Genomic DNA, 21,162 nt, shown 5'->3' with positions numbered 1-21,162 from the left:
TATTATTTTAATGACTGACCAGCTCGGTGGCCTTGGGGGTATGTATGCGTATATACATGTACCAGCTCGGTGGCCTTGGGGGTACGACGCCTGCCCCGAGACTGGGAGGTTGTGGTTCAAGCCTCGGCCGAGTCGTACCTAAGACTTAAACATTGGTACCCATTGCCTCCCTGCTTGGCGTTCAACATTAGGGGTTGGAATTGGGGGGTTTGGTCACCTAATGACTCCCAACACCTCAGTTGGGTTGAGCGAGGGGGCTGGGAATCCCCTCCTCTGAATCAATCTCCCAAAAAGAGTCAGAAATGACTCTAGCCACTTCCCACTAGGGGGATATGGCTGTGGTATATATATAATATATATATTTTAATGACTGCTGAAACATGGCATTTTCCCCCTCACTGATTCTTTTTAACTATTTTTTTAATTTAAAAAATCCTTATCAGATTTATTATAGATTCAACATTTTTAAACAGAAAAATTAGATCTTAATCTGTTTTACTAAATATCTTAATTTGTTGTCATATGAGCACTTTGAATTTATGCCACACAACGTAATTATGACACTGAAGTGTGAATTAAGCAGAATGCATATCAAATAGTGACAAATAAAACAAAGCAAATCTAAGGTTATAACATCAAAGCAGAGGTAATTGGGCCGTTACTGAACTGAATTTTAACACAGAATTTATGGTATTAGGCACGTGTTGGGTGGAGAAAAGGGAATGGACTTTATTTTCTTATTGTACTTTGAATGTTTTTATACAGCACATTGGGATGCAATTAGTTGCCTTAAAAGTGCTATACATATGAAATTTAATGTATCGTTAATGAAATTAGACATCTTAACGTACAACATTTGGCCACTTGTGGATCTCAGATATAACTACTTAAAAGAGCACTCCCATTTTAAAGCAATTTAGGTAGAGGTTTTAACTCCGTAGCAACCACCGTGTAAATATCAATGAACTTCCATCAAAATCAACACTGACTTCTCACTGAATATTTCTTTAAGCAAACCTGCTCCCTCTGTGCAATGCTTGTACAGTACATTACACCTAGCCCCACCTTAACTTGGGGAGTGTTTAACCTGAAAGCGCGGCTCTCAACTCCCCGAAAAATTCAGATTGGTGGAGGTACACTTAACAGTTATGGCTCTTTGAAGTCCTTTGCCTATTGGGGAAATTGTATAAAAAATCTTTAAAATTAATATTTCAAATTGTGCAATGCAGCTTTGTAAAGCTAGAAACTTCTGAACCAGCTTCATTTGTTTTGTGGTAGGTGTAAAGGCACATCTGGGACTTGCTGACTCCATGCATTCCAGTTCATTCTCCTCCATTCCTATTCTTCGCATGAAAGATTGCATGGATGAAAGTGGAGGTTGGTACATATAGTATTTTCCGGACTGTATGTCCATTTTTTTCATGGTTTGGCCATGGGTGTGATATATATTCCGATGAGACTTTTCTCTAAATTATTACATTATTACCGGGTGTACAATTTCACATGTTATTTTCACACTAAACTACAAAAGGGCACTCTAGGCCTGTGTTGATTGTTTTAGCCCTGCCGTGTTGTGCCGACAAGCAGAAAGCGAGGTGACTGAGTCAGACGCAAGCAACGTAGGACTGGAAGAATTAAGGCGGCGGAATGTTTACCATGACAGTTGACAGAGGATGTAAATTTAATTGGATTTAGTGATTTGGAGTGAAAATGATTATTGATGAATAACTATTAATATGTTACTTTGTTACCGAAATTAACTCACTGTTTCCCCAAAATTGCGACTTATGCTCCAGTGTGACTTGTATTTATTTTTTCATTCTTAATTATGCATTTTTTGGCTGGTACGACTTCTAATCTGGAAAATGATGTAAGTTTTTACAAGCCCAGTATGCTAAAACTTTTTTTTCCTTCTTTTTTTTTGTTATATGCATCTTTTAGGATTTGAGCTGGGCAAGCTAGATACAGAGATGATCAAGTTACTGGCATGGCAAAGGATACAGCAGCTTTTTGCATGTCAAGTACCCGGCAGTCTACCTGTAGACACCAGCGATGCATCAAAATGTTCTCCATCTCAGCCCGACTGTAAAACTTAAATACTTTTAAAAAATAACCTTTCATACAATGATGATGCAGATTTTTTGTTTTTGCAGGTAAGAAGTTACAGGCCAGGGCTGTCTTTTTTCCCCTTTCACGAAAGGGAAAGGCTGTCAGCATGTGCTATAGGACATTGTACATAGGATCCGGTAAGAAATAGCTATTTTAATGTTCTATTCTGGGTTTTATGTTGCTGGTAACTAATCTACTACTACTAATCATCTGTGGATTTTGTCATCTGATAAAAATCCAATCAAAATGATTTTGTATTGTATTAGGTGTGAGCGGTTGTCTCTATAAGTGTATATACAGGACTGTCTCAGAAAATTAGAATATTGTGATAAAGTTCATTATTTTCTGTAATGCAATTAAAAAAACAAAAATGTCATACATTCTGGATTCATTACACATCAACTGAACTATTTCAAGCCTTTTATTATTTGAATATTGCTGATTTTGGCTTACAGCTGAAAAAAACTCAAAAATCCTATCTCAAAATATTAGAATACTTCCTCAGACCAAGTAAAAAAATAATTTTATAACAGCAAAACTAAATCAAACATTTGAAAATGTCCATTGATGCACTCAGTACTTGGTTGGGAATCCTTTTGCACGGATTACTGCATCAATCCGGCGTGGCATGGAGGCAATCAGCCTGTGGCATTGCTGAGGTGTTATTGATGCCCAGGATGCTTCGATAGCGGCCTTCAGCTCATTTGCATTTGTAGGTCTGGTGTCTTTCATCTTCTTCTTAACTATACCCCACAAATTCTCGATGGGGTTCAGGTCAGGGGAATTAGCAGGCCAATCAAGGACAGTGATGCCATGGTCAGTGCACCAGTTACTGGTGGTTTTGGCACTGTGGGCAGGTGCCAGATCATGCTGGAAAATGAAATCCTCATCTCCATAGAGCTTTTCAGCAGATGGAAGCATGTAGTGCTCTAAAATCTCTTGGTACACAGTTGCATTTACTCTGGACTTGATGAAACACAGTGGACCAACACCAGCAACTGACATGGCTCCCCAAACCATTGCTGACTGTGGGAACTTCACACTGGATTTCAAGCAACTTGGAATTTGCTCCTCTCCAGCCTTTTTTCAGACTCTGGCGCCTTGACTTCCAAATGAAATGCAAAACTTGCTTTCGTCTGAAAAGAGGACTTTGGACCACTCTGCAACTGTCCCGTGCTACTTCTCCATAGCCAAAGTCAGAAGCTTCTTCCGTTGTCTTGAGTTCAGAAGTGGCTTGACCATGGGAATACGGCTATTGTAGCCCATTTCCCGGACACGTCTGTGAACTGTGGCTTTTGATACCTGGACTCCAGCTTCAGCCCACTGTCTTTGAAGCTCCCTCAAATTCTGGAAGCGGCTCTTCACAATTTTGTTAAGGCTGTGGTCATCTCTCTTGGTTGTGCAGCGTTTCCGGCCACATTTTTCCCTTCCAACAGACTTTTTGTGGATATGCTTTGAAACTGCACTCTGTGAACAGACTGCTCTTTGAAAATTTATTTTTGTGTCTTACCCTCCATCAGGAGGGTATCAATGATGGTCCTCTGGACAGCAGTCAGATCAGCAGTCTTCCCCATACTTGTGATTTAGTTTACTGAACCAAGCTGAGTGTTTTTAAGGCTCAGGAAACCCTCGCAAGGTGTTTCGAGATGATTCAGGTGATTAGTTGAATAGCCTACTTGTATACTTTTTCATGATATTCTAATATTTTGAGATAGGATTTTTGAGTTTTCTTAAGCTGTAAGCCAAATTCGGCAATATTAAAATAATAAAAAGCTTGAAATAGTTCAGTTGATGTGTAATGAATCCAGAATGTATGACATTTTTGTTTTTTAATTGCATTACAGAAAATAAAGAACTTTATCACAATATTCTAATTTTCTGAGACAGTCCTGTCCTATATATATATATGTATGCATATGCATGTATATGTGTATATATATGTATGCATATGCATGTATATGTGTATATATATGTATGCATATGCATGTATATGTGTTTGTATGTATGTATGTATACGTATATATATGCTTACATCATGCTCCGAAAGTAACGTTTACGTGCGGTAGCTCTGCTTTCTTCTATATTGGACCGCTCGATTGTGTTTAGCTTGAAAGTTTCATCATGTGCCTTTATTTTTGCAATTTGCATGATGAGGACATGTCTACGCTAATTTAATTTGTGCACAAGTTAATAAGTTGCAGTCTAAATCTTAACTTTTGTACTTGAGCGCCGCTGGCGGCCATTAGAAAAATTACATAAATTGGCCGCATCACTGAATAAGCCGCAGGGTTGAAAGTTTGGGAAAAAAGTAGCGGCTTATAGCCCGGAATTTACGGTATGTATTTATCTATGTTCGTATGTGTGTGTGTATATATATATATATATATATATATATATACAGTAGAACCTCGGTTGTCGACCATAAATCTGTTCCATTTCTTTGTACGAAAACCGATTTGTACGATCACCGAAGCCGTTTTTTCCCATTAAAAGTAATGTAAAATTGTTTTAATCCGTTCCAACATCCTGAATGTTTATCTTGAATATTCAACGTAAAGCTAACCCAGGCTAATCGTACTTTCGCGTTAGCGTAATATTCCGTACGAAAGATTACGCTAACATTAACATGCAAAAAGGAAAAAAATCACGTCGTTTACATGTCATTTAGCACCCGGGTCCCCACAACAAGTGGTGAGCGGTTAAAGATAGATAGATAGATAGATAGATAGATACTTTATTCATCCCCTAAGGGAAATTCACATTTCCAGCAGCATCCCTGAGCTGAGAACAGTACAATAATAAAGCCAAAAGAATACAATATACAAATACCCAGTGTGACGTGCAAATGCCCACTGTAGCGTGTTATATAGAGTAACTTAATAGTGCTACTCAGAATACATATTGCAGTAAGATTCGGTAATATCCAATGTAGGTGGTGTGGTTTAATGTGGGCCTTTACTCTGCCGGGTGGAGTTAAAGAGCCTCATGGCATGAGGAAGAAAAGATCTCTTCAGTCTGTCCGTAGTACAAGACAGTGACAGCAGTCTGTCGCTGAAACTGCTCTTCTGTCTGGAGATAATGCTGTGTAGTGGATGCGATGGATTGTCCATGATTGACCTCAGCTTTTTCAGTGCTCGTCTCTCAGCTACTGTTGTTAGGCTGTCCAGCTCTTTGCCCACAACAGAGCTCGCTTTCCTAGCCAGTTTATTGAGACGAGAGGCATCCTTCTTCTTGACGCTGCCTCCCCAACACGCTGCCGCATAGAAGAGGGCGCTTGCCACTACTGTCTCATAGAATATTTTCAGGAGCTTTTTGCAGATGTTGAAGGAGGCCAGCCTTCTGAGGAAGTAAAGTCGGCTTTGTCCTTTCCTACATAGAGCTTCTGTGTTGGCAGTCCAGTCCAGTTTGTTGTCCAGCTGCACACCCAGGTATTTGTAGGTCTGGACAAATTCTACACATTCTCCCTTGATGGTTACAGGAACCGGGTGAGTTCTGGTTCTCCTGAAGTCCACCACCATCTCTCTGGTCTTGGTGGTGTTTAGGTGCAGGTGGTTTGCGTCGCTCCATCGGACTAAGTCCTGAATCAATTTCCTGTACTCCTCCTCCTGCCCGTTTCTGATACATCCCACGATCGTAGTGTCGTCGGCAAACTTTTGCACATGGCAGGACTCAGAGTTGTACTTAAAGTCCGATGTATATAGAGTGAATAGGAACGGAGAGAGAACGGTCCCCTGCGGAGATCCTGTGCTGCTAACCACAGTGTCCGATGTACAGCCCCCCTGTTTCACATACTGGGGTCTGCCTGTCAGGTAGTCAGTAATCATTCTACAAGGTGTGAGCTAACTCCCATCTCTGTCAGTTTCCTACTCAGTAGCAGAGGCTGTATGGTATTGAAGGCACTGGAGAAGTCCAAAAATGTAATCCTCACAGCCCCCTTCGCCCTATCCAGGTGAGAGAGGGATCGGTGTAACATGTATACTATAGCATCCTCCACTCCCACCTTCTCCTGGTAAGCAAATTGCAGTGGGTCGATGGCGTGACGGACCTGTAGCCTCAGGTGGTGCAGCAGCAGCCGCTCCATGGTCTTCATCACATGTGATGTCAGGGCGACCGGCCTGAAGTCGTTGAGTTCCTCAGGTCTTGATTTCTTTGGGACTGGGATGATGCAGGATGTTTTCCACAGTTGAGGGACCCTCCCCTGTTCAAGGCTCAGGTTGAAGATGCGCTGTAGAGGGTCTCCCAGCTCAGACGCACAGGCTTTCAGCAGTCGGGGGGATATTCCATCCGGACCAGCTGCCTTGCTGGTTCGTAGCCTTCTCAGCTCTCCACACACCTGGGCTGAAGTTATTTTTAGTGGGGGGATGTCTTCCATGCTAGTGTCCAGAGGGGGAGGGGGAAGGACAGCTGCATTACTCAGGGGTGAGGATGAGGCGCAGTGGTCAAACCTGTTGAAAAAGTTGTTCAACTGGTTGACTCGCCCCACATCTATATCCACAGCCACACCCTGGTTGGTGCTGCAGCCCGTAATTGTTTTCATCCCTTCCCACACCTCCTTCATGTTGTTGTTCTGCAGCTTTTTCTCCAACTTCCTCCTGTACTGCTCCTTCCCTTTCCGGAGCTGGACTTTGAGCTCCTTCTGTACTCGTTTTAGTTCCTGATGATCACCATTTTTAAAGGCCCTCTTCTTTTGGTTCAGAAGGCACTTGATGTCGCTCGTGATCCAGGGCTTGTTGTTGGCATAGCAGCGTACAGTCTTTATAGGAACAACATTGTCCATGCAGAACTTAATGTAGTCAGTAGTGCAGTTTGCCATCTCCTCCATGTCCCCACTGCTGGACCCTAGCAGGACATCCCAGTCCGTACATCCAAAGCAGTCTCTCAGAGCCTGCTCTGCCTCGGTGGACCATTTTCTAAAAGAGCGTGTGGTTGTTGGTAGCCTCCTGGTTTGTACTGTGGTTTAAGCAGAATGAGGTTGTGGTCTCCTTTTCCAAGGGCAGGCAGTGGTTTAGCGCTGTATGCATTTTTGATATTTGCATACAGAAGGTCAATAGTCCTATTTCCCCTGGTCTTGCAGTTCACATACTGGACGAAAGAGGGCAGTGTCTTATCAAGAGTCACGTGGTTGAAGTCCCCAGAGATTAACATTGCAGCCTCCGGGTGTTGTGTTTGAAGTTTTGCCACCGCGGAGTGGATGACGTCACACGCTACTTCCGCATCAGCGCCCGGTGGGATGTAAACAATGACAGCAATGGCGTGTCCGAACTCTCTGGGCATGTAATAGGGACGAAGACTTACAGCCAAAAGTTCGACATCACGGCAGCAGATAGAAAGCTTTGTTTTTACACCACCTCGTGTTCACGTATATAGCCAGTCCCCCTCCTTTGCGCTTCCCACTGACTTTTGTCCCTCTGTCAGCCCGAACAGCGCAGAAGCCGTTTAGCGCAATGTTAGCGTCCGTGATGCTAGGCGTAAGCCACGTTTCCGTAAAGCAAAGCAAGCTGCACTCCCTGTATGCTTTGATGTCTTTCACAAGCACAGCCAGTTCGTCGATCTTATTCGGTAGGGAGTTGACGGTACTCCCGTCTACCGCCAGTCTCGCCCTTCTGTCGGTAACCGACTCTCCGTCGTCGCCCTCCTACCCTGCACGCCCACCCTGCCTGCCTACGGTAGGATGTTCAACCGTTGGAGCATCTCATCCGGCGAATGACGACATGTTATGGACCAGCGAGAGATTCTTCCAGGACCCCTAGAGAGCGAGTGTAAACGGCCGGGAGAGGCAGTACCGTGGAGCTATGTTGCTGTGAGTTGTTGGTGAGCAGGAGAGGAGGAAGGAGTTGTTGGCACATCCTTTGAGGGGGCCACCAGCATGGGCAACGCGGCGACCAAGTTCCGGAAGGCGCTGGTGGGCGGTGATGAGGCGCTGGCCTGGCAACTCTATGAGGGAAACCCACAGTTCCGGGACGGCCTGGATCCAAATGCCTCGTACGGCGAGCAGTACCAGCACAACACGCCGCTGCACTATGCTTGCCGCCATGCCATGACACGGCTGCTCAGATCCTTTTTGTACATAAAGAAAAGAATTATGAATAGGATTTCTTACCGGTCGGCAGAAGCCATACTGTATTTCTGAAAGAAGAGAAACTCGCACACCTTCTTCATATTTTGCTAATATTTCTTTCTTAAATGCAATAGTTGTACGCACTACTCCTCTTTTTTCACCTGTAGCCACTTTGCTGCTTGCACCGACCTTCTTCCGAGGCATAATTAGGGGTTAAAACACTCCCTTGACCGCTTTTGAAAAGAAAAGGAGTGCGCGTTGCCGTGACAACAGTTTTTCATGAGGGGTGGGGGCAATCTACACTCGTACGCCACTCAGCGTCGCCTCTAGCGTACCGGCGTTCGAACTCCGATTTTTTGAACGAAAAGCGAAGCAAGAATTTCTCAATTTTTGGTCGAGAACCGATTAGTTCAAACTGAGAGGCGTTCGAAAACCGAGGTTCCACTGTGTGTGTATATATATATATTTACAGTAATCCCTCGGTTATCGCGGTTAATGGGGACCAAAACCACCCGCTAAGAGTGAAAATCCGCAAAGTAGCGACGCCCTGCTTTTTTCTTTTTCTTTTTTTTATTTTCTTTTCTTATTATTTTTTAGACCCGGGAAGCTCTGAACCCACGAACGTCAAACCGCGAAGTAGCGAGGTCCCACTTTAATATATATATATATATATTAATGTATACACATACATATACTCACACACACACACATACATACATACAGTCGTATGCAAAAGTTTGGGGACCCCTGATCATTTTCAGAATTTTCCTTTATAAATCATTGGTTGTTCGGGTCAGCAATTTCAGTTAACTATATCATATAGCAGACAAAACAGTGAAATTTGAGAAGTGAAATGAAGTTCATAGGATTTACAGAAAGTGTGCAATAATTACTAGTAGGCAGGTGCATAAATTTGGGCACCCTTGTTGTCCCCCGGCTGCTAAGACGCTGCTTGGCTTCCGACTGCTCACAAGTAAGTATGGGTTGTTGTAAAGGTTGCTCCCATTTCCTTAGGCAGGTAGCCTTCTACAGGGACGTGTCCGTGACCTAGAGCAGTTTAAAAGGAATATGTCAGGTGACTGTTAAGCATTAGGCCTAAATGGCGTGCTAATCGCGGTGAGTCAATCCAGACACATTATAAGCCCCCGAGCTAGTCCCACTCCATCCCGGTCTACTGGCTCCTGCACCCTAGTTATAGGTGACTCCATCACCCGTAACATAAAGCTTAGCACCCCGGCCACAGTTATGTTTCATTTTCATTTATGTGTATTTCCGGGGCCACAGCACCCGACATTGAAGCTAATTGGCGGGAGCTGACATGCAACTGTAGACACCAGGACAGGGCCAGTTACACTGATATAGTGATTCACGTCGGCTCTATTGATACTAAAATGAGGCAATCTGAGATTACAAAGAAAAATATTGCTAGGACCTGTAATCTCGCCAGAAAGATGAGTCGGCATCGAGTCATTGTATTTGGCCCCTTGCCTGCGAGAGGCAATGATGAGAGGTTTAGCAGACTAGTCTCGGCAAGTTTCGGTAGTCAGCAGTTATTTATGAATGTGGATAACTGGCCTGCTTTCTGGGGCTGACCTGACCTGCTGAGGAGAGACGGCCTTCACCCTAACTGGGAAGGTGCTCTCACTCTTTGTAAAATTATAGAGTACTGTTTACGCCTTCCATGACAGGGTGCACTAGTGCAGGCCAGGTCACAGGTGATTAGTAAGGCTGAAACCACGGATGCGGAGTCTGTATTTCTCGAGCTAACTAGCGCTATACTGGATTCATGCAATTCACAAAGTTTTTTTTAGTTTAGAGCGTTCCATTGCCTGCACCACACACCCTGATCAGTACTCTTCTATAGCATCTTCTTCTGTGCTTCTTACCTCTGATTCTCCCTTGTTAGGTGAGGAGGGGGAAGGAATAACATTATTTTCTACTACTAATCATCCACCTGTCAACAATATTTCTGTGGTATGGAATTCGGGCCGCATCTGCCGCCATGCAAGGCACAAGACCCGGCAGACCCGCCGGGACTGGCAGTATAATCTTGTGGAGGTTAATACTAAGATTACCATTAAGGTTCAAAACTCGGGAAAGGGTTCAGCTTAGTCCACAGTGCAGAAGCTTGGCCTTCTGAATATTAGATCACTAGCCTACAAAGCTTTACTTGTCAATGACCTTATTATTGAAAACAATCTTAACCTTATTGGCCTTTGTGAGACCTGGTTAAAACCAAATGAGTTTGTAGTGTTAAATGAGGCTTCTCCCCCTACCTTTGTGAGTTTGCACTTGGCACGACCAAGTATATATATATATCTCATCTCATTAGCTGCACCGCTTATCCTCAGTAGGGTCGCGGGGGTGCTGGAGCCCATCCCAGCAATCATCGGGCAATGGGCAGGGGACACCCTAAACTGGTTGCCAGCCAATCGCAGGGCATACAGGGACAGACAACTCGCTTGCTCATTCACACCTAGGGACAATTTGGACCGGCCAATCCACCTGAAATGCATGTCTTTGGACATATACATATACACACACATGCATACCTGCCAACTTTTGAAAGTGAAAAAGCCTAGTAACTAGGTCAGGTCCAGGACGAGGGGGTTGAATCTAAAGAAAGTTCTTTAAAGCTCAATAATGTATTTAATATAACAAAGTCATAGAAAACCCTCATAGTTTTATTTTCATTTCAATACTTGATACAATAATACATTTAATTATATATATATATATATATATATATATATATATATATATATATATATATATATATATATATATATATACCGTATTTTCCGCACTATAAGGCGCACTGGGTTATAGGGCGCACCCCGAAAAAGTAGTTTTTGGTCCTATTTTTGACATACATAAGACGCACCGGATTATAAGGCGCTACAATGGGAACGTGGACAAAACAGTCAGATAGTTCAGTCCAACTTATTACCCCCTTAACATTCCGAAAGCTTGCAAAGACGCAAATACGTGTCGAGAACACGTGCGGATGCGGTGTCCGTAAGATGTCACTCAAATGCATCGTTCCATCATTCGGAAGGTTAAAGTCTTGGGATTCAATAAATTATAACCATTCCTTCGTATCTATTTTCTTTTTCGCTCGCAACTTTACTGTGCATATGACAATAAACACTTGGAATTGAGTTGAATTTAAAAATAGACACTCCATTCCATCCATTATCTGCACCGCTTATCACAGAAACATCGAGTTCAGTCTGAAACAAGATACAGGGATAATAGAGAAAGCCGGAGTAGCTCACCGAAGTCGTTGTGTTCATAATAATGTGCAGGCAATGTCCTCTTATATCCGTGAGGGTAGTAAATCCAGGAGAATACAATATTTACAAATACAGAATAGAGAAAAATGCTTTCTCTATGCCGTCAGCCACATGCTATACGCATACGTATTTTCGGCCAATTGCAGGCTTTGTTTCGCTGTTTAAGCCAATGGCAGCCTGTAAATTATAAAAAGGATCCGCCTCTTGACCTCCGAATAACTTTAGCCAATAGTGATCGTTTCAACTGATGATTGACACGTCTTTTTCGGCCAATTGCAGGCTTTGTTTGCCGTTTGAGCCAATGGCAGTCTGTAAATGATAAAAAGGATCCGCCTCTTGACCTCCGAATAACTTTAGCCAATAGTGATCGATTCAACTGATGATTGACACGTCTTTTTCGGCCAATTGCAGGCTTTGTTTGTTGTTTGAGCCAATGGCAGTCTGTAAATGATAAAAAGGATCCGCCTCTTGACCTCCGAATAACTTTAGCCAATAAAGATCAATTCAAATGATGATTGACACATTGGTTAGCCAATGAAACGCCGGTAAATAAATCCCAGCATCCACCGCGTACTACTTGGCGTTCGGGGGAAAATCTAGTCGGCGGCTGCAAGTTAGTTGGAAAACTTAATGTTGATCCATAAATAAGGCGCACTGTATTATAAGGCGCATGGTCAGCTTTTGAAAAAAATAAAGGCTTTTAGGTGCGCCTTATAGTGCGGAAAATACGGTATATACAATTTTATTTATCTATTCATTTTTTTAAATCTTTGTGCCCAGGCACACACCACCTTGTGTTAGTGAGTCCACCCACTCTCCGATTCCCGCAGCCGGGAATCGGAGAGGAGGTTAGCTCCGGTAGCTACCGTTTGCTCCAGGTAGCGTCCGGGATGCTAGACGTGAGCCACGTTTCCGTAAAACACAGCAAACTGCAACTCCTGTGCGCTTTGTTCTTCACCAGGACAGCCAGTTTGTCGGTCTTATTTGGTTGAGAGTTCACATTTACCATGATTATGAAGGTACCGAAGACTTATAACGCGGCTAGCCGCTTAGCTAGCTCCGGCTCTCCATCCACCATAGGGCCCCCTCATCACGCCGGCGCGAGAATTTTTCAGGGCAAGGAATTGATTCTGGTAGCGCCAATAGACTTTAGTTTGAAATGGTACTTCGTCTCCATCTTGCGGTGGAATGTTTTTACGATTTTATTTTTTTTAAGGGGAAACCCGTAGTTTTTGTGATCCAACCGTAACACCATATTGGGTTCAAGAAAACTGTACTCATTACGGCAAAACCGTAGTACTTGGCAGGTATGAAAATGTATGTGTGTTTGGGTGTCTATGTATTTGTGTGCGTGTGTATGTATTTGTGTGTGTATGTATGTATGTATTTGTGCGAGCGTGCGTGCATGTTTATGTATGTATATATGTATATATATATATATATATATATATATATATATATATATATATATGTGTGTATGCACATATGTGTGTGTGTGTGTGTGTGTATATATATATAATATATATATACTGGACTGTCTCAGAAAATTAGAATATTGTGATAAAGTTCTTTATTTTCTGTAATGCAATTAAAAAGACAAAAATGTCATACATTCTGGATTCATTACACATAAACTGAACTATTTCAAGCCTTTTATTTGAATATTTTTGGCTTACAGCTGAAAAAAACTCAAAAATCCTATCTCAAAATATTAGAATACTTCCTCAGACCAAGTGAAAAAAATAAATTTATAACAGCAAAACTAAATCAAACATTTGAAAATGTCCATTGATGCACTCAGTACTTGGTTGGGAATCCTTTTGCACGGATTACTGCATCAATCCGGTGTGGCATGGAGGCAATCAGCCTGTGGCATTGCTGAGGTGTTATTGATGCCCAGGATGCTTCGATAGTGGCCTTCAGCTCATTTGCATTTGTAGGTCTGGTGTCTTTCATCTTCTTCCTAACTATACCCCACAAATTCTCGGTGGGGTTCAGGTCAGGGGAATTAGCAGGCCAATCAAGGACAGTGATGCCATGGTCAGTGCACCAGTTACTGGTGGTTTTGGCACTGTGGGCAGGTGCCAGATCATGCTGGAAAATGAAATCCTCATCTCCATAGAGCTTTTCAGCAGATGGAAGCATGTAGTGCTCTAAAATCTCTTGGTACACAGTTGCATTTACTCTGGACTTGATGAAACACAGTGGACCAACACCAGCAGCTGACATGGCTCCCCAAACCATTGCTGACTGTGGGAACTTCACACTGGATTTCAAGCAACTTGGATTTTGCTCCTCTCCAGCCTTTCTCCAGACTCTGGCGCCTTGACTTCCAAATGAAATGCAAAACTTGCTTTTGTCTGAAAAGAGGACTTTGGACCACTCTGCAACTGTCCAGTGCTTCTTCTCCATAGCCCAAGTCAGACGCTTCTTCCATTGTCTTGAGTTCAGAAGTGGCTTGACCATGGGAATACGGCTATGGTACCCCATTTCCCGGACACGTCTGTGAACTGTGGCTTTTGATACCTGGACTCCAGCTTCAGCCCACTGTCTTTGAAGCTCCCCCAAATTCTGGAAGCGGCTCTTCTTTACAATTTTGTTAAGGCTGCGGTCATCTCTCTTGGTTGTGCAGCGTTTCCGGCCACATTTTTCCCTTCCAACAGACTTAATTGCATTACAGAAAATAAAGAACTTTATCACAATATTCTAATTTTCTGAGACAGTCCAGTATATATATATATATACATGTATATATAAATATATATATATATATATATATATATATATATATATATATATATATATATATATAGTGCTTGCGCGCGTGCAACAATCACATTTTCAACCGTTCCATCACCCACTCTAGCATTCAGGTCACCTAGTATTACCACTTTCCACCCTTCTTTCGCACTTGCCACACATTCAGACAAATCCTTCCAGAACTACTGTCTCTCCTCAGCACTTCTTTCTGAACCAGGTCCATATGCACTCATAGACATCCGGACTTTTACACCCCACTTTAACCTCACCCACATCAATCTGGAAGATATCTCTTTCCACTCCACCCGTTTTTCCTTTCCTTTCTCACCCACAAGCACAGCTACTCCTCTAGCATGTCCACCCTAACGGACTAATGTCCAGACTTTCCACCATACATTCTTCCAAGCTCTAATTAACCCTTCCCTTTCACCTTTGTTTCACTCAAGGCTAACGCATCAACGTTCCTTTTAGTCATCATCCTTCCAATCTCCTCTTTCTTCCACTCAGTCGCTTTACTTCCACATCCTCTCACATTTAGTGACCCTATAACTAGGGTTTGCGAGACTTTTCAGTCTCCCGCCCCCCTTTCTTTGCCTTGCTGTCTCTTAGGGAGTAGAGATAGAGAAGAGAATCCCCAGTCCCCTCGCTCCCTCCACTTTATTCTCCTCTTACGAAACGTATATATTATATATCCACACCGTTCTTTTTTCTGTTAATGGTACTGGAGAATGCGGCTTAGGAAGTCCTTAAAAAGTGCCATGATGAAGGTGTACATATCTTGAATATCCAGGTTTAGACTGGTTTGAAAAAATGAGTTCAGTTACTACTCCGTTAACAATGAGAGATCATCCCATTCAATTTCACTTCAATTGGTAAATGCTTTTATAATTTTTTTTTTTTTTTTTACGAAGGTGCTGACATGGATGTATGCCTCCCAAACTATGGTCATTGTAACTATATATCGGGAAAACATGCCTGCATATTCTATGATGAGGTAAGGAAAAAGATTTACATTGTTTTTCAAATGTAATTTCGTAGTTAATGTGTTGTTTGCTGCATTATTTGTAGAACACAAAGCATTATGAGTTGCTGAACTACAGTGAGCATGGCACCAGAGTCGACAACGTTCTTTACTCGTGTGACTTCTCTGAGAAGGTTTTGCCTTCGCCACCCAGTGGCCTGGTGGCAAAGGTTCAAGGCATTATTCGTAAGCTGCTCTACTTTTTTCACACATACAAATATGCACACACACATCAGCACTCTTTTACTTTGCTGTTGCAAACCACTCACGGTGGCCCCTTTGCACTTTTTTTTACAGATAGCTGTTGTACTTATTGTTAATTGCTACACTAATCCCTAGTTTTTACGTGGGCGTTGCATTCCAAAAAAGTCTCGCGATCGTCAAAACCTGCTAAGTACAAACATTTATTCATTAGATATCGGGAACATGTGATGTGTACGACTGTTTAAAAATATCTATATATCTATAAACTAAAAACACTGAATTGCAAATGAATGAATGGTCTTTATTGTCATTATACAATAGTAAAACTAAATTGGAGGGATTCTCCTTACAGTGTAAGAAAGTGATGTAGAGAGCAGCCAGATAGTTTCACGCTAGCATCAGTGATTTTCACGTTCAGCCAAGTGTCCGTGATGATCAAAATAGAAACATCACAATTGTAGCAATTTTTCACGAGTTTCATGGGTATAGATTTAGCGTTTATGAGATACAGGCATGCCAGGGGTGTCTTGGTGCGTACCTTAGTGGTAACAGTAGGCCAGACCTTCAGCACCGCTATTGCATGCCCTCCCGACAGTCTCTTTAAAGACCTGATAACGATCCACGGAGCACCCGGTGGTTATCAGCATTTCTTGACTTTTTTGGACTCCAATTTATGTGATGAGGCTTTTACATTTACTTGTGTGCCCACCCACCCCGTGTTTGACTAACAGCATACACACAAGACAGTGAAAACAAACATACACACACACCCACACCCAGCCTTTGGCCCCTGTGATAGCATTTGATGTGTGTTATCTGCTGCAGAACAAATACACGATAAAAATCCGTAAGGTAGCGAAACTGCGATAAGTACTAATAATTTAAGCTTTAAGAGTCTTTTTGTGTCATCCGCCTTCCAAGTGAACTGCTGAGTCTTGTGATTTAGGGTCCAACCGCTTCACTATTTGTAGTTTGGGCCTGTAAGCTTTTTGTAGCCTTAATAGCTTCTTCTGCCAGCTGTTAGCCACTCGACTATAATTTTTCACAGCTTTGACCAACTCCAGCTAGCCACTCTTCCAGCATCTCTGGGTAAACCTTTTTCGCTCCATCTTTTGTTGATGCTCTGTGTGGCTTTCATCACCTGACGCCTACTGAAATGCTTCTTTACTCACGCAAAATATGTTCTTGGGGCAAGCTTGCTAAGTGGTATAATTAGCCGTCTGTATGGCACCTTTCACTAATGCACGGCTTCAACGGTGACCCTTAGTGGTGAATTAATACTCACTGTCACTTAAACTCATTCACTGCCAGTCATTTGAAAAATGTGTTACATAACCATGTAGCCACTGATTCACAGATTAATTATGTATAAAGTTAATAAAAGAAAGTATAGGATGTATTTTTCTGCCCGTTTGATCAACAGCAGAAAATTTTTGTTTCCCAAAATGTTACCTTACCTCGAAATGACGTCATTACCGAATGAGAGTATAGGACTGTAACAAAATAACAATTATAGATCTACAAATAATAACACTTAATAGCAATTGAGTGAATGGTGGTATTGTCATTATACAAATGTAAACTGAATTTGGAGGACTTTACCTTTCTGTGTAAGAAAGTAATTTAGGGAGTGCCTGGCTAGCTGTGCGCTAGTATCGAGTGTCTTCGAATTGAGCAAGATCTCTGCTTTGATCAAAATGAATGTCCCAAATGTAGCGGTTTTCCACGAAATTCCAGGTCATCCGTTTCATCGCTAATGGACCTGGTATTGGCAAGATACAGGATCCACAGTGGTGGCTTATCGTTGTTGTTAGCCTAGCCGTTAGCAGCAGGCCGGATCTTCCCGATGCTGCCCTAGTCGCTTCTGGAACCCGATAATAATCTACGTATTACCCGCTGGTGATCACCACTTATTTTTTTTTTATTTTTTTTCCTCAGAGTCAAGTCAAGTCATTTTTATTTGTATAGCCCTTCAAACTAAGAGTCTCAAAGGGCTGCACAGTTTATTGCAAACCACAGACTATTATTACAGACTATTATTACACTATCCCCTGATCTAAAACCTACATGAGGGCAAGGAAAAACTCAAAAACCTCAACATGAGGAAAATGAAGAAACCTTTAGAAGGGACCGCACATGTGGTAATCCCCCTTCCAGGATGACCAGGCTGCAATGGATGTTGCAATAACAAATAATATACAGATATTGTCGACAAAAATATAGGTTATTCATATGCTATAGAGTAGAAGTGTGTTTTAAGCTTGGATTTAAACATTTCCACTGAGGTGGCAGATCAGATCTCAGGGGGAAGAGAATTCCACAGCATCGGTGCCCGGATGGAGAACGCTCTCGAACCTGCGGAACCCTTCTTGGCTCTTGGGATCACCAGTAGACCAGTGTTTTCAGAACGAAGGCTCCGGACCAGAACATAGGGGGAAATTATATCTAGAAGATATAAGGGAGCATGTCCATGCATGATTTTGTATAATACCAAGAGAACCTTAAAATCATGTCTTAAGCGAACAGGGAGCCAATGCAGGTTAGCTAAAATCGGGGTAATGTGATCAAACCTTTTTGGCTTAGTTAAAAGCCTTGCTGCAGCATTTTGTACTCGCTGAAGGCTCTTGATTTTGTACTTCGGGAGACCGGAGAATAGTGCATTAAAGTAATCGAGATGGGAAGTAACAAACGTGTGAATTATAATCTCCGCATCTGACGGAGACAGCATAGGACGATTTAATTGACGCATTCCTACAACGATCCGCTAAAAGCTGGCGTTTGCTAAGCTTCCCATCTTGTTTTGGTTTGGAGACTTTGACATGAGCTGTCGTGCATACCCCACCCAACACACACACACACACACACACATACACACACTTGCTGTGTGCTCTTTTCGACCACATTGAACAATATGTTGATATCAATAATAATCTGTTGCAAAAACTTAAATAAAATCTGTTAATAAAAAATCCGCAAAGCTGTGAACCAGCGAGCACGCCGGTGCTGTTGAACACTGAGTAGGGGGGTACTAGTACATCTGGATGTGCCACAAGTTTGCATGTTTCTAGGTGAATCTCGACGAAGAAAAGGAAAACAGATTCCATGATGTGGATTAAAAAACAAAACAAGAAAGAAGCCCGGCCCAGCCTGAGCCTGAATTAATGATTGACATTCTATGTCCGACCCAACCCAAATTTTGGGTGTCCTACTGTGGGTTTTAAACGTGTTGCCCCCTGAGGACAGCTGAGGTGCCTGCGGATCAGTTCTGAAACTAACTCACATATGCTGGGTCATCCTGATTTGCTAGTAAAAAAGATTTTTTGTGGTCGACAGTCAATGTAGCCCTATTCCTTACTTCTTTCTTCTTTCCTCTTTATTTCTTTATGCTCTCTTTCTTATTTTCTTCTTCTGTTTTTCTTCTTTGTTGTCCTTTCTGTTTACCTTACTGTTTTAGTTTCTTTCTTTTTCTTCTTTCTCTCTTTCTCTCACTCTTTCTTTTCTCCTTATTCTCTGTCTCTTGTTCTCTCTCCCTTTTTTTCTCTCTCTCTCATTCTCCTTCCCTTTCTTTCTCTCATTCCTCTTGTCTTTTGCCCTCTTCTCCCTTTCTCTTTTTTCTCAACCTCCTCTAGTTCTTTCTTTCTCTTCCTTTCTTTCTTTCACGCTTTCTTTCTCCATTTATTTATTTTTTTCTTTCTGCCGCACTCATTCTCCCTTTACTCTGTCATTCTCGTTTTTTACTCTTTCTTTCACTCTTTTTATATTTTTTTCTTATCATCTTTCTTTCTCTTTTTCTTTCTCTTTCTCCTTTCTACTTCCAATACTTAATCTGGTAACAACAAAGTAACAAAAAAGTAAGTAGTACAAGACAAGTTATTTTAGAAATCCAAATTAAACTAGGTGCCCTTCGCACTAATATGGAGATAAAAGTAGCTCTCAGGTTGGAGACCCCGCTCTTCCGTAATTGTATTTTCAACACTGTGTCCAGGTCACAGCAAGAAGTGGCCTGACAAAGAAAAAACTGCATCTTTGGTTGGTTTGCTCCCAGCTGGTGGAGTCATGAGCAGCCAACATCAAAGTGGCTCGGAGCAGATATGCAGCTGTAAGGCAATTATTGGAGGCAGCGGTGCAGGCTGGGAGGGCACAGCCACGCTCCACCACGGTAGCTACATCAATCTCGGCTGCCTTCAGTTTGTCTTCAGCATCACGGAGTTTGCCTGTAAGGAGGCCAAGGAGAAACATGGTACTGTGCCTGCTTACACTTGCACAAGCAGCAGCGGTTTTAGTCTTGCAGCCACCACAAGTCCGCCACCTCTAAATGACACTGCCAACAGGCACTCCAGCCAAGATGACATTGAGACGGCACCTCCCGACCAAGTGCTTGCTTTGCACTCCGACGAAGCCCTGTAAATTCAAACAGCAAATCCTGGCCTCCCTCTCTTTTTTTATGGGTTCTGCACCTTTTATGAAATACAGTAATCTTAAAGTTTGCACAGTTGGTTGGTGCACAGGGATTTTTTTGTTGTTATATCTTTTTAGGTTATTGGTGATGATTTATATATTTGCATGAATATAACTGACAATCTCTTCTATTTTTTGAATGACTGACATCAACATCAGTCCATCTTCAACTGATTTTGAGCAAAATAAGCTTGTGCTGATCTTTTTTACCAGTATATTATGTAAAATTTAACCTAACTTTTTCAGTCTATCCGTACAAAACAAATGTGTATTTTTGTTGTTGTTTTTACCTCCATGTATTCTTGGATTCTTCTCTACCTTTGTGCCACAGGTAGCTTTATTTGTAGGATACACACCAGATTAGAAATTTTGGGTCACCAAGAAACGTTTAACTGTCATTCAAAAATGTGTTCTTCTTTCGTCGGTTCAATAACCTTTTGAACAGCCAGCTGGTGTGAAGAATTAGTCTAGTTTTCCGGGACTTCGAACCCCCTGAAACATTGTCTGTATTAGTGTATGTGTGTATATTGGATCTTTACCTATATATATATATATATATATATATATATATATATATATATATATATATACGTATACGTATATACTGGACTGTCTCAGAAAATTAGAATATTGTGATAAAGTTCTTTATTTTCTGTAATGCAATTAAAAAAACAAAAATGTCATACATTCTGGATTCATTACACATAAACTGAACTATTTCAAGTCTTTTATTTGAATATTGCTGATTTTGGCTTACAGCTGAAAAAACTCAAAAATCCTATCTCAAAATATTAGAATACTTCCTCAGACCAAGTAAAAAAAATAAATTTATAACAGCAAAACTAAATCAAACATTTGAAAATGTCCATTGATGCACTCAGTACTTGGTTGGGAATCCTTTTGCACGGATTACTGCATCAATCCGGCGTGGCATGGAGGCAATCAGCCTGTGGCATTGCTGAGGTGTTATTGATGCCCAGGATGCTTCGATAGCGGCCTTCAGCTCATTTGCATTTGTAGATCTGGTGTCTTTCATCTTCTTAACTATACCCCACAAATTCTCGATGGGGTTCAGGTCAGGGGAATTAGCAGGCCAATCAAGGACAGTGATGCCATGGTCAGTGCACCAGTTACTGGTGGTTTTGGCACTGTGGGCAGGTGCCAGATCATGCTGGAAAATGAAATCCTCATCTCCATAGAGCTTTTCAGCAGATGGAAGCATGTAGTGCTCTAAAATCTCTTGGTACACAGTTGCA

At 42.0% G+C, this 21,162-nt stretch overlaps 1 protein-coding gene across 3 annotated transcripts in view; it reads left to right on the top strand.

The window, feature by feature from the left end:
* LOC148357430 (PHD finger protein 12-like) overlaps positions 1-20,312 on the top strand; it is a 45,575-nt gene extending 25,263 nt beyond the window's left edge. For all 3 annotated transcript variants that reach the window (XM_088345881.1, XM_088345882.1, XM_088345880.1), the window contains 6 exons: positions 1,279-1,377; positions 1,942-2,085; positions 2,154-2,246; positions 15,135-15,217; positions 15,292-15,430; positions 19,434-20,312. In XM_088345881.1, the coding sequence (XP_088202007.1) occupies positions 1,279-1,377; positions 1,942-2,085; positions 2,154-2,246; positions 15,135-15,217; positions 15,292-15,430; positions 19,434-19,855 (980 nt within the window). In that variant the 3' untranslated portion in view covers positions 19,856-20,312. The remainder of the gene's footprint in view (positions 1-1,278; positions 1,378-1,941; positions 2,086-2,153; positions 2,247-15,134; positions 15,218-15,291; positions 15,431-19,433) is intronic.
* Positions 20,313-21,162: the final 850 nt, after the last annotated feature.

Source organism: Urocampus carinirostris, chromosome 10 (genome assembly GCF_059441175.1).
Source record: "Urocampus carinirostris isolate Australia breed hairy pipefish chromosome 10, RoL_Ucar_1.0, whole genome shotgun sequence".
Lineage (NCBI taxonomy): Eukaryota > Metazoa > Chordata > Actinopteri > Syngnathiformes > Syngnathidae > Urocampus > Urocampus carinirostris.
Note: the sequence above shows the minus strand (reverse complement) of the source record. Positions and strands in the feature narration are given on the sequence as shown.